This window comes from Electrophorus electricus, chromosome 4 (assembly GCF_013358815.1).
Source record: "Electrophorus electricus isolate fEleEle1 chromosome 4, fEleEle1.pri, whole genome shotgun sequence".
In the NCBI taxonomy this organism is placed as follows: Eukaryota; Metazoa; Chordata; class Actinopteri; order Gymnotiformes; family Gymnotidae; genus Electrophorus; species Electrophorus electricus.
Window position 1 is genome coordinate 7,479,106 of NC_049538.1, and position 13,665 is coordinate 7,492,770.

Genomic DNA, 13,665 nt, shown 5'->3' on the forward strand with positions numbered 1-13,665 from the left:
TGAGGGACGCCTTAAAAATAGAGTTGGAGGATTTTGTTTACACTCGCGACGCCGACGCACTGTGGTTGCTAAGGAATAGATGATAAGGTCAGGGCAAATACTGTATCTCTTAACCAGTAGAAATCACCAGATTCCCCCACTGATATAAAGAACAGGGATCGGCTTGCGCTTTGTGTATCGTCGCTCTTTAGTCTCCCCATTTCCCGTCGGTGCGTCCGGGCTGCGTGTTTCATTGCATGGTAACGGCTCCACATCTGGAAATCTTGAGAGCAGAGAATCCCTTTCTCCATCTGTTGAGACGTGGTGCCTGCGTCAGGGAAGGGGAGGTGCACCCAAACGGAGGTCTTTCCCGGCTTTATAAAGCTACGGAGACCTCTCCACTGTGAAGCAGCGCGTCACGAAGACCCCGAGTTGCCTGGAATTCAATTAACAACTCCAGAATAGACTGCCTAACAAGTTAGGGAAAAATCGATTGTATTGAGATTTTGGACGGTGACTATCATCATTAAGAATTATGCGCACTTTGCCGTGACTGGAATACAGCATTCTCTGAAAGAATTTAACAGACGCTTTGCTACCAAGTTTTTGGAGTTACGCATCACGCACCGTACCGTGGACGGTTAAACCTCACCAGACTTCACCCTTCTCTCGGCAAGTATGAAATCAGCTGAAGAAGGTAATAGAAGTTATCCTCGGTCACGGATCGCATTCCTGAAGAACTAACTCAGACAATGATTTAGTCTACTCAAGCGCCTTTTACACACACATTTATGCCTGTAAACATATGAGAGTTACGCGTGTTGGATGTTACACGAGCAGTTTCTGTGAAACGGTGCAAGGCGCCGTCCTTGCACGCTGACCCGTCCGCGTGGGCAGTACAAACTGACCAGATTGCGTTGAAGACGGAGGTCTGGTGGGCGTGGTGCACGAGCAGAGCCTAGCGCGTGAGAAGGTAGACCGTTAGTTTTCGCGCTCATTGCTGCGGCGCCTTTGCCTCGCGAAAGAACAGGCAAGTCAGCTAAGCTGAGATTTTGATTCAAAATTACATTTAAAATGTGTAATTTATTTTTGAACTTTCCTGGTAGGTTCTTTGACTTTAATGTCGGATTACTGTTCAGTATAAATTAATTCCAGGGAGGTTGTGTGGTTTCCAAGCCTGCGTGAGCGGAGTTTCGCGAGAGACTGTTATAAATTTTCTCTCCAACTACACGCAAAAGAAAGCGCTTAATTCATTACAGACGAAAGCAGTCTCGCATGTGGGCCCGTTTAGAGAACAGTAATCTAACCAAACTTCTGAGCTGTGCTGCAGCTACTCACAAACAACTCAGGGATATTGCTCCCCATGCACCTGCAGTATCCCTCAAATGCCACCACGCCATGTGTTTTTGATATCTTCCTTTTCTACAACAGGGCTAAGTTTTAGCCTACACGTGTGTAATAGACTTTTTTAAACTTTGCATGAAAGATTTCATTATATTAATACTGTGAATAAGTGTTTCCCCACCCAGTCCTCGGGGAACCACAGACAGTCCACATTTTGTGCTCTGTTCCATCTCCCACGACGTATTTACTGTTCTTGATTGCTTGGTTCAGTTGCGTTGGGAGGTGGGAAAGTGCTAAAATACGGAGTGAATTGAGTCCCTTAAGGAATGGGTTGGGAAACACTACTCTAGTTTATTCTCCCTTCTCCCTTCCAGTTTTTCCTGCTACTTTCTGGTTTCACTAAAAAAAACTCTTGTTCAGAGCCTAAACCATACTTTATATTAAACTGACCTTGTACACAGGCATATTGGCTGTGTGCGTATTAGTTTTCCATCTGTTTTTGTGCTTGCTGAGGTATTTTTAACACACGGTTATTCTTGGCCGAGTAGGTTTTGTATCAGTCACCTTACTTCCTTCACAGAGCCAATGGCCTTCTCCATGGATTTCCATGTTGCTTATGCTATTTTGTAGAAATATGTATTGCAGAACATAACATCTTTTTATTTTATGTTACCTTATAGGAAAACCTTTAAGATGCCTGTTTTGCAGGAAAATGTTGTATAATCCATGTCAGGGTTGTTAATTCACGTCTGGATTCTTACTGTGATTCATCATATGTTTCTCTCTGTAGATGCGTACAGCTTCCCACCAAATGCCAGCCTGTCCCTTCCCCTGAGCAGTCCCTGTCACCCCATCCAGTACCACAGCTTGCAGACCAGCCCCTCCATCTCTGTCTCAATCAGTCAGCCCCCCTCCTTCTCTCCTCATGAAGACATGGCCTCTGTGGCATACTACCACTCCTCTGGCAGTGGCCCTAACGGAGCCCCAGCCTTGGAGAGCCCACGCATAGAGATCACGGCTTACGGCCAATTTCCTGACACTGAAGTTGAGGAGAGCAGTGTGCCTGTAGCCAAGCGGGTCAACTCCATTGTCACCTTGACTCTGCCTAGTGGTGAGGGCTACCGTGACCCCACCTGCCTGAGCCCAGCGAGCAGCGTCTCATCCCGCAGCTGCCATTCGGAGGCCTCCTCGTATGAGTCGGGGTACTCGTGCAATTACGACAACTCGCCTCAGAACTCGCCGTGGCAGTCGCCCTGCGTCTCGCCCAAAGGCTCCTCGCTAATGTCTGGAGCGCTCAGTGCCTCGCCCCGCCACTCGCCCACTGGGTCGCCCCGCGCCAGCATGACTGACGACAGCTGGGCGGGCTCACGCAGCTCGCGCCCCAGCTCCCCCTGTGGTGGGAAGCGGAAGTGCAGCTTCAACGGTGGTGCCTCGCACAAGTTTCGCCCGTGCTCGCCGAACCTGTCGCCAGGGCTTTCGCCGCACACCTCGCCTCGGCTCAGCGTGACGGATGACACGTGGCTGCCCAACACCAACCAGTACACCAACTCTGCAATCGTGGCGGCCATCAACGCCCTCAGTACGGATGGAATGTCAGACCTTGGTGAGGGCATTCCACTGAAGACCAGGAAAACCAGTGTGGACCACAGCGCTTCACTGAGCCTGAAGATCGAGCCCGGGGGTGAGGACACAGGCTCCGCAGAGCTCTGTCACGAGGATTATGCCACTTCACGCCTGCCCTTTAAGAAGGAGAACTACGCCAGCTTCCTTGATGTACCACAGCATCCATTTTGGTCCAAACCAAAGCCCTACATCAGGTAAAAAGCATATGTTTTAAATCAACTGCCAGATGTTTTGGGCCAGATAATGCATTTATCATAAAGCCCAGAAGTTACCCTGGCAGCATATCAGAGGTCTGATCCCAGTTGATAATGTGCCGCCAGTGACACAGTGTTTACGCTTTTATTCTGTGATTCTGATTCATTATTCCAAACCTTTTTTCTTCTGGAGGGTTTACCAAACCAATGCCCTTTCACCCCGATCCTGTCATATTTAGCCCCTCCCTGCCAGCTCTTGATTGGCAGCTGCCCTCCAGTTCTGGGCCATACAGCCTGCAGATCGAGGTCCAGCCTAAATCTCACCATCGTGCCCATTATGAGACCGAGGGCAGCAGAGGGGCTGTGAAAGCACTGGCAGGAGGACACCCAGTGGTTCAGGTATTCATCTACATCTTTGTGTCTCTGTCATCTTCCTCCTGTGATTTGCTCTGCTTCCTCTTTGAAGCTGACTGTGGTAAATGGCACTGTACCAGGGGAGAGATGGAATTAGCCTTTATTCCTACATGGCTGGCATACAAGCAAGCTTCTTTTAAACTCATCAGCTCAAACTGCAAAATATTTTTTATGCTCATAAGGATTATTTTTCTTTAAGGCAGTCTTTGGTCAGGCAAATTTTTGTGTTCTAATTTGGAATCTTGGTCTTCATGGTTATGTCTCATTCAGGGGAGTCAGGCAATTAATCAATTCAGTGTGTACTTTTACCTGATGAGAACTGCTTATTTGGGCTGAAAGCAGTCCACTCACTGTTAAGGGTCCACTTAACAATCAGCAGTGACCATGTGGTAGCTGGCTGTATGTTTTAGGCATAACGCAATGATAAAACTCAGAGGAGTGGGTGAAATACTTAAAGTATTACACAAGACCACAATGTCCTGACGGCAACACAGTCCAGTCAGTTCTGTAACAGACACTGGTGACTCACCCGTCTCCTGTGATCTTTTCTGCTTGTTCATGGATGTCAGCCACACCACTTGGGCAAAGACCGTAATGAATGGAGGTCATAAGTCATAGAGGACAGAAGCAAAAACTAACTACTGGTCGGTAGCTGGGAATTTGACCACACACATCTCCCGGTCTCCTATCTGGAGATCCTATGGCACTCTATCTAGTGGAGCTACACAATACACAAAGGAGAACTGTCGCTTGGATCTGGCCAGTGGCTGCTCAAGCACTCTGCCCCCAACACCTCCGTTCACATCTGCTGCTGGCTTGGACACTTTACTTTGGCTTAATGAGGTGCATATGATGCTAAACGTATGACTCCACACCACTGTCCTGTGAAGAACCCAGCAGACCCCCTCTGTCTCTCTCTCTCTCTCTCTCTCTCTCTCTCTCTCTCTCTCTCTCTCTCTGTCTCGCTCTCTCTTTCTCTCTCCTAACCCCCTATTTTTTTAGGAGCTCACCGCAGTTTCCGCCCCACTACACAGGCTGCCTTTTGTTTAGTAAAAGTTCCCAGTGCAGCGCTGACATCATGGGGGCCGGCACACGGTGGAGGCGGCTTGTCTGAACCGCACACGTTTCTGGCAGCCTGCTGAAAGTGGGGGTGTGGGTGTTTCACTCTGTGTGGGTGGGTGTGTGTGTGTATGTGTGTGTAAGTGGGGAGGAGGTGCCTCACACAAGGCTGTCCCATCTTGTAAACCACCAGATTATTACAGAGTGTGCTCTCTTCTGGATGCTGTCCAATCAGCCTTCATGTACCTCCTGCACTTCACCCTCTTCCAACCCTATGCATCACTCTGATCCTCGGTTTTTCATCCTGGAGCCTACTGTTTAGCTGGGCCTCGTGGGGGTTTTTTGCCAAGGGATGGCTGACGTCCGACCGCATGTGCATTCGGAGGGATGGATGGTAGCTGTAAGCAGCTCCTAAGCCCCACAGCAGCTATGGGCTCCTGTGTGTGCTGTCAGCTCTCTCAGGAAATCCATCTCATTGGAGAGTGGTTCTGTCAACACACAAAATAGTGTTGCTACAGGAAAGAGACAAAATCCCTAAATCCTATGTTGGATAGGACCATGGATTATTCAAATTATCCTGTTGTTAGTGTTATTGGTCTTTAACGCAGGTAGCCTAATCACAGTGAAAACTGAGCCTTAATTAAGTGGATGGTCAGCACATGGTCAGCTGATCGTGGTTATTTTGGTTAAACACTTTAAGAAAATAGTGCTTTAGTACAGTGATTTCATTTTACAGTAACTCATTCCTTATTTCTGATCAGTTCTGACCTGTTCTTTCCCCTCTTCTTTTTTCTGGAAATTGGTCACTATTGAGTCTGACCTAAAAGCATTCTGTCTACAACCAAATTTCCATTTAGCTTGGAAATGATTCTTTCCGGAATCTTTTTTTAGAGGGCGGTGCAGTACGAATGGTCCTCTTTGCGTGTTGCGCCCTACATGCCTCCTTTCTTTACAAGTCACTGAAGTGCACGTGTCTTGAGCGCTCGACACAGCAGGCCTGGGCGGATCTTGCTGTGCCACTCCCTTCGCTACTGCGCAGAGGTGCCGCGTCTAGTGGAATCGGACCGCGTAGAGCAAGAGAACAAGGGCTGGACCCAGCGCAAGGACGTGTGGACAGGGGCGCCTCCGTGCCACGAACAGCCAGAGTCTTAGCATTCCTCTAGTGGGTGATAATGCGATGAAGGGAGGGGAAGGTCTCTCTCTCTCTGCCGCTCTCCCTCCCTCTCTCCCTCGTTCCCTCTCCCCCACATCTGTCTGCCTAAACTGAAATGCCAGACATAAACATATCTGCTTAAGTAAATATACAAAGTTCTCCAGCCTTTTCACCTCGAATACTGCTCACCTCCCTGGAGAACTGAACATGTCAGCCACGCAATGCTCATCTTAAACTTGCCAAAGACGTCAATACCTTTTTATGAATATATTACAGACAGTGACTGTTATTTGGATAATCAGAGATATGAAGATACTCAGTAGATATAAATTATCTCAGTGGTAGCTTGCTGTAGTTATGTTGATATGTTGATAGTGGTTGGATATCACCCGGTTGTGTCAGCAGAGAAGGTTTCATGTCTAGGGGGGTATGAAACAGAGAGAGAAGCCCGTAGGGTTTGAGCACATGTCTGTCTTCCAGCTTCATGGCTACGTGGAGAGCGAGCCACTGACCCTGCAGCTGTTCATCGGCACGGCCGACGACCGCCTGCTGCGACCGCACGCCTTCTACCAGGTCCACCGCATCACGGGCAAGACAGTGTCCACGCCCAGCCACGAGGTCATGCAGGCCAACACCAAAGTGCTGGAGATTCCACTCCTGCCTGAGAGTAACATGAGGGCCATGTGAGTGTGTACAAGGGTGTGTCTGTGTGTGTCTGTGTGTCTGTGTACGTCTGTGTGTGCGTGTGTCTGTGTGTGTGTATGGTGGGGGGCGGGGGGTCGTGAAAGGAACCATGCTTTAAAAAAAGAAGAAAATTTCAGTTTATTTGATAAAGAAAAAGTAAAAAAGTTAGTATTTCTTCTGGTTATAGGCTCAGAGGGGGAGAGAGAGAGAGAGAGAGAGAGAGAGAGAGAGAGAGAGAGAGAGAGAAGAAAAGAGAGCTAAAGAGGTCTAGAATTAGGATGAGATAGAAGAGTTATTTAGAGCTTTAGTTATTTTGTGCTAAACAGACCACAAGTACAACTCTGAAACGCCTAGTCTGTATATATTTCTGTCCAAGTATTGTATGCAACAGTGGTAAAATACATGTAGACATGAACTTTAAAATCAAATATAAAGCCAGTCCTACTTTTATGACACCTTCTTAGTTCCTGGCTGTGAATAAGTGTGTGTGTATTCTGTGTCTGTATGTGGTGCGGGTGTATGCATGCGTGAGTTTGTGGAGCCCCAGCACCATGGGTTTACCACCCGGGAACCAAAGGCTCATGTTACACGAGGCCTCAGGATGGTGTGGGGAGCCTCTAACGGGAATGCGGGGTCTGGCACATGAGCGGAGCAGTAGCGGTCTGCTCACCTCAGCACTTTCCTCCCACCCTTTAATGGGCGGATTACTGAACTCGGGTTCTATAACTCCCCAAGCACCTCCCCGTCAGCCTTCAGGAAGGCGTTCCAACAAACATCTGTCGGCTGATGGTTCTAACGTGTTTGCAACGAAGTAATGGAAGTGAGGAACATTGTTGTTTTTGAAAGGAGGATTTTATGTGGTGAATTTTGGAGGGCATTTAGCACAGACCAAGAACCGGAGTTATGAAGCTGTCGACTGCTTCCTGGGGCCACTTGAGTCTGCTATTTGACATATTAATGCTTCCAGTCCACCTCAGCCATCTTAATTTCTTTATTCAGATTAATCTTACTAAAACAGATATGTAAGAATTTAGGATGATCTCTTTGCTGAGGGTTGATGGTCGTTTCTCAAATGTTTCCCCTAACCTGGTTTTGCCAAAGACCATCATTGCTATGAATGTATTAATACCACTGACGCAAATAGCACTCAGTAATTGCTAGAAATGTAATGGTGATTAAATTGTCTTTGTGAAAAGCTGAGGTTGAATACAGGATGAAAGAGTGAGGACATTTATGAAGTGTTTAATGAATACTCTTGAGTACCATGAAAACCAGGAGAGCCAAAAGAGGAATTTAGGCAGAAAAGACAGTAAAAAAAACCAGCCTGTATCTGCCATTGTTTTTCTGAAATATATATGTTTATTGAATCGTCGTCCAACGGTGTGCATCTCCCTTTTGTCAATTAAAATGGATTTATGTCTTTTGTTTTGTTCAAGAATCGACTGTGCTGGGATTCTGAAGCTGCGGAACTCTGACATCGAACTACGGAAAGGCGAGACGGACATTGGGCGGAAGAACACGCGCGTGAGGATGGTGTTCCGCGTCCACATTAACCAACCCAATGGCAGGACGGTCTCCCTCCAGGCGGCCTCCAATCCCATCGAGTGCTGTGAGTAGACACGCCTCATCGCGAGATCACGTATGCTTTTAACGGCTAACTTTTGGCCGTTGGGAATGGCTGCTGTCTTTTTTTGGTCTTCCTCCATGCACCCATACAACAGCCGTGATATTTAAAAGTGATAAGAATGTGTCAGCCCTGTGGAGGTCACTTCCCACTGTGACACATTAAATGTGGAAGATGCAGCAGAATTTACAGCGGTATTGACGTGACTAGCTGTAGCGTTTGTGAGCAGACTTGGCTAACGTATTTCTTCAGCTATTCAGTGTGACTTTCTTGACCACTGGATGAAAGTTTATCACACATTTTTGTCTTCCAATGGCAGTTCTTGGAACTGCCGTTTGCCAGGAGTTGTCATATACTATGAGGCAAATGAGAAGGATCATTACACGGTGAGCACAGCTCATAAAATAGGAGGGATTTCTGGTGCGTGGCCAGTCGGTTACTGAAAACAGCAGCAATATGAAACATATCAGCAAACAGCGAGCTAGCCAGGCTTCTTTAGAGTTTATTTGTAGAGGATAAGGTTTTCATGAGCTTTTTATGTTCTTGCGTCATGCCTGCTCAGTATCTTAACCAGATTCCAAGACTATTCTGATGCATTTTCTCACTGGCATTATAGTAAATGATTGGTTTTTGATGAGTTGGCTATTGATGATTGTTTATTGATTTTCTTAGTTAAAATAATTATCCCCAGAACGAATACAGCTGTAGAATATTTATCTCAATAAACCCATGTTCAGGACTTTTTAGGAGCACATAAAGTTCAGGCTACAGGAGACATATTTTTTTGCCCAATGTGAATTGTGACATCTTAAAGACTAAACCAGTTTTACTGAGGCCACCTTGAATTCGGCTTTACCGCACTCATTTCGTGTTGTTCCCGTGTGCTGTTAGCCCAGCGGTCTGCGCAGGAGCTGCCACTGGTGGACCGGCAGAGCATGGAGAGTGGTAGCACCTCAGGGGGAGACAGGATGGCTCTCAGTGGACACAACTTCCAACCTGACTCCAAGGTGGTGTTCGTGGAGAAAGCGCAAGGTAGGGGAGCCCTTTCCAACTGTGTGTGTGGTGGTGGTTGGACCATAGAACAGCTGGATGGAGTCAGGCCAGTCTTAATTGACCTAGTCCTCCTTGCTCCATCTAAGTGCTTGGAAAGGCTACATTGGGATTCCATGTGGCTCTAAGCCAGATAAAAGCTTTTCAAAAGTAGGGCATTTGTGGTTTATGGTTGCTGTCTGTCCAGGTTTATCCATTTTAACCCACAGAGATAAAACGTATCCATGTATATATCTGTGGGTCCCCTTCATCCAAAATTCTCTAAAGCCTGTATATATGTGTGCATCCTCATACCCTTGCGTGTGCACACTCTGTCACGCCCCTTCAGACCGCTACTTCCCTCCCTCGCTCCCTTCTCTGCCGTCAAAATATCCCTCTCTCTCTGCCAGAGTACTACATGTGGAGCACATTAATGTGCTGTATTTTTAACCCAACAGATTTACATTTCTAGAACTTTCCATTGCCTGCACCGCCTAGGAATGAAGTGCAAACAGCAAATGTGGCCGTCTCCACTGTCCCTTGTGCCTGGATGTTTGTTTTGATTTTTTTTTCTCTCACCCCCTCTCTCTCTCGCACCTTCTTTTACTTCCTCACCCTCTTGCTCTCTCTCTCTTTCACCCTCTGTCTCTCACTCCCTCCTGGACAATGTAACATCCTGCGCTACTCTAGCAGCAACACATCAAATGTCCAATATATCTCTCAAGGACATAAAAAGACAAGAATAGGTTCAGTTATAACCCCCAGCTGTTGATACCAGAGGTTTACAAACAGTAATTGACTTAGTAAAAAAAGTAAAAATTGAGTAAAAATTAGTAAAAATTGAGTTAGTAAAAAAAAAAAAAAAAAATTAATTAAAAAAAAAAGCAGAGGAAAAACTCACAAGAGGTAGAGGAAGGGAAGAAGCTGAGGGGTGTAAACATGCTGGATATCCCATAGCTCGCGGAGCGAGGCTGGAGGAAGCACCTTCATTGTTCTACCTGTGAAGAGAGGGCTCCAGGACACGCTAGGCCGCTGAGACCTAGAATAACGTCGGCGTCCTGTTTTGGCAGCCATTTTGCTGGAGCAGGCTAGAACAATGAGATATTAATTTCTTCAGCAAGAGCTCAAATTTTCTTGCAGTTGCACCCATGTTATTCTATCAAAACATTTTTGTGATCATCTTCATAAGCAGGCCTTGGATATTTATGAAAGGATACATGTTTTTGTGTCAGTTTACATCAGTTTTTGCGAATTCTGTGATATCAGGGAAAATATAACATTATTTTCAGTACAAACAGCCAAGAACACATTTTCCTTCATTTTTGAATGCCCGCAAGTTGTCTGCATAGACAGTATTTGAGATTCTTAAATGTGCTAGTTCAAACAACATATCATTAAGATTTTCTTGGACTTTAGCCACTGGTTTTGCTGTGGTGTGTGTGTGTGTGTGTGTGTGTGTGTGTGTGTGTGTGTGTGTGTGTGTGTGTGTGTGTGTGTGTGTGTTGGGGCTCATATGTGTCTTTGCTGGCTGGATGAAGGGCGTGTGCTCTTGTTTACGAAGAGGGTTTCCCTGTGTCTGGCACTACATGGGGATTCTTGGGCAATCCTCACATGGAAACTCCCCTCTGCCAGGCCGCCTCCATTAGCCACGACAGCACACTCTTTTTCTCCCTCTCTCACTCTCTCTCTCTCTCTCTCTCTGTCCTGCCACCCAGCATGGAATAGTTCTGCCACTACTTCAGCCAGTGATACAGGGAGGTCTACCATAGCAGTACACACCACTGGCATAAAACACTGTTAGGAATCCCACTTTCCATTTGCATTCACAGTACTTTATGTGCTGAATCGGCGACTGCCGCATGCATCTTTTGCTCTAACTAATGCAGCGAGATAAAGTGGATCAGTACAAATGTGATGACAGGTGAAAGATAGGTGTGAGTGGGCGCTGGGCATGCCTCAGCATGTGAAGAAGGGTTTCTCATAGTCTGACTCATGAGGAAATCTCTCCACCTACCTCACACTCTCTCTCTCACACACACACACCTTCTCTCTCTCCTTCTCGCTCTCTCCTGGGTAACGTTGCACTTCTCTACCCGCTGCACATCCAGTGTATCTCTCAGAGAAATAAAAATACAAGAATGGGTTTAGTGATCAGAGGGCAAAGAGAGATCCTCAAAGTGAAAGGAATTGTCTGCCCTCTTAGTCCTGTCAGCCCTATTGGTAAAAAGACCAAGTTGATTTGAACTATGTAATCATTATGTCAAACTATACTAAGTAAATTAAGGAATCGTTATTTAATGTTTCTCTCTGTAGATTTCTGAAAATAAATTCACCATTTGTTTTTCTGAAGTTAAAGATCCAAATGTAAGATTTGTCTATAGTATTTATTTGGTAAAGGAATGACGTTATAACAGCAGCACTCTGATGTGTGCAATTTTAAAGAACATGAAAGTGAGTGTTTGACTGAGTGCAGCTAGCCTGCTGTCACAGCACAAAGCGAATGTTCACGTGGACAGAAATGCTCACTCGAGAGGAACTTCATCCAAGAGCCATGATTCAGTCTGTGGCTTGTACACGGTGCCACTCATAGCCTGCTCGCAGCCATCGTGCCAAGTCAAGATCCACATCATCAATGGTTGCAGCATGCACGCGCGCGTGTGTGTCTGTGTGTGTGTGTCTGTGTGTGTGTGTATGTGTGTGTGAGCAAGTCTGGGATGACAGATGTCTGTCCTCTATGCCCTCAGACATTGCAGTGTGACCTGATCCCTAGGCTCTCCATAGTACTCTTCCTTTATCCCCGCCCCACTGACAGTTGCGATAAAACCCAACCGAGAGGTTAGCATGCACTTCCTGTCTCCCCAAAGCTGCCAGATCAGACGGGCCAGAGATCCTGATGCAGTTGGATGCCATGTAAAACTTGCTGGCATAACCGTTTGTATGCAAATGTGTAATAACGGATCTGAATGGTGTTTGCATACCCCTCCCCTTTTAGCAAGGCTGATGTCTAGTGTCTTTCTCAGATGTGTGTGTGTGTGTGCGTGTGTATGTGTGAGTTTGTGTGCGTGCATGTATGTGTGCATGCACAAATGTTCATGTGAGTGTGGGTGAGTCTATTAAAGATCAGTGGGGATTCCTAGCACGGAGGGAGAAAGAGAAAGAAATAGTCAGACACAAAGCAACTCCCTCATGACGGAGGAGTGCTTTCACATCTGGACTGTTTGGGTCTCTCACTGGCTGCCCAGCTGCTGAACTACTTTAGCAGTCTCCTCTTGAAAACCATTTAAAAGGAGCCCTTGTTTACTAATAAAAAGGGTATTTTGTCATGGCTGAATTCAGGGAACTGTTGAAGTGCACAGCTACTGAAATATATGAGTAGTGATTAAATTTAAAATTACTTATTGACACCACATCTGTTTCTATAGCTATTTACAAATCCAGAGGAAGCGCTTGCCTAAAATAGGTCACGGTTGTTTTGGACTTCATCTACGGTCCATCAGTCATTAGGAAAGCAAGTTGGTAGTGATTCAGCAAAGACAACCTCCTTGAATGTAAACAGATTTTTTGCATTTTACCTAGAGCACCAGTAACCCAAAACTCTGGCTCTACAGCTAGTTGACCTAGTATCAGCAACAGAAAACTTAACGTGGAACCTACTTTAAATATAGAATGACAGACATGCCAACTTCTGAATTTTGATACAACTGACATAGTCATGCTAGAAAAACAAAAGCAAGACTGAGCTTTCAGCATTACCTGGGGAATCTAGAAAATGCTAAAAAATCACATTGCATCGATCCTGTCAAATCAAGTCAAATGTATTTATATAGTAGTGTATAGTGTTGTCACAAAGCAGCTTTACAAGTGTATGGGTCCAGGTCCCTAATGAGCAAGCCATAGGTGACAGTGGCAAGGAAAAACTCCTTAGGGAAGAAACCTCAGGAGGACCAAGACTCAAAAGGAGGGCCTGTCCTCCTAGGGACATAATTTCATTATTCCATTATGTTTAGTCCAAGTAGCCACTTCAGTGTAGATGTGGGAGTCTCAGCTGCTCCTGTGGGTCCAGGGTGGGTGAGCTGTTTCTGTGTCCACTGGAGTAGATGGAGGGGCAGGATGGAAATGGCAGCATCAGTTCATCTGCTTACCACATTTTCTGGCGTCATCTTGGATTCTTTGTCACTGATGAGCAGGTCTAGTCCAGTGTTGGCACCATCTCCACGGTAACATGCAAATAAAACACAAAGATGTTGTTAGATGTGTAAAGATGAGTAACACATGAGCAGTTCATATTCAGTGGACTCGTGCCAGTGTTCAGCCTGCAGCTCCAACAGGTTTATCTCTAGCAGCAGAACTAAAAGAGGGCCAGAGGGTGACTACGAGTGACTGCATGTCAGCGCCTCACATCACCAGAATCTATGACCAGGGGCTCCAGGGCTCTGTACATTTATATATAGGAAGCTAACCGAAAACTTGAGTGAATAAGTAAGTCTTTAACCTGGATTTAAAAAACTGTCCCAAATTAAAACTGAAAGGCTGTTCCATAACTCTTCCCCTGAGTGTAATCT

General features: G+C 46.1%; 1 protein-coding gene across 1 annotated transcript in view; it reads left to right on the plus strand.

Moving 5' to 3' along the window:
• The first annotated feature begins 373 nt into the window (after positions 1–373).
• Positions 374–13,665, plus strand: part of nfatc1 (nuclear factor of activated T cells 1) — a 34,337-nt gene continuing 21,045 nt past the window's right edge. The window contains exons 1-6 of the mRNA XM_027019544.2: positions 374–676; positions 2,114–3,140; positions 3,380–3,539; positions 6,247–6,449; positions 7,887–8,059; positions 8,966–9,106. Of these exons, the coding sequence (XP_026875345.2) occupies positions 658–676; positions 2,114–3,140; positions 3,380–3,539; positions 6,247–6,449; positions 7,887–8,059; positions 8,966–9,106 (1,723 nt within the window). The 5' untranslated portion in view covers positions 374–657. The remainder of the gene's footprint in view (positions 677–2,113; positions 3,141–3,379; positions 3,540–6,246; positions 6,450–7,886; positions 8,060–8,965; positions 9,107–13,665) is intronic.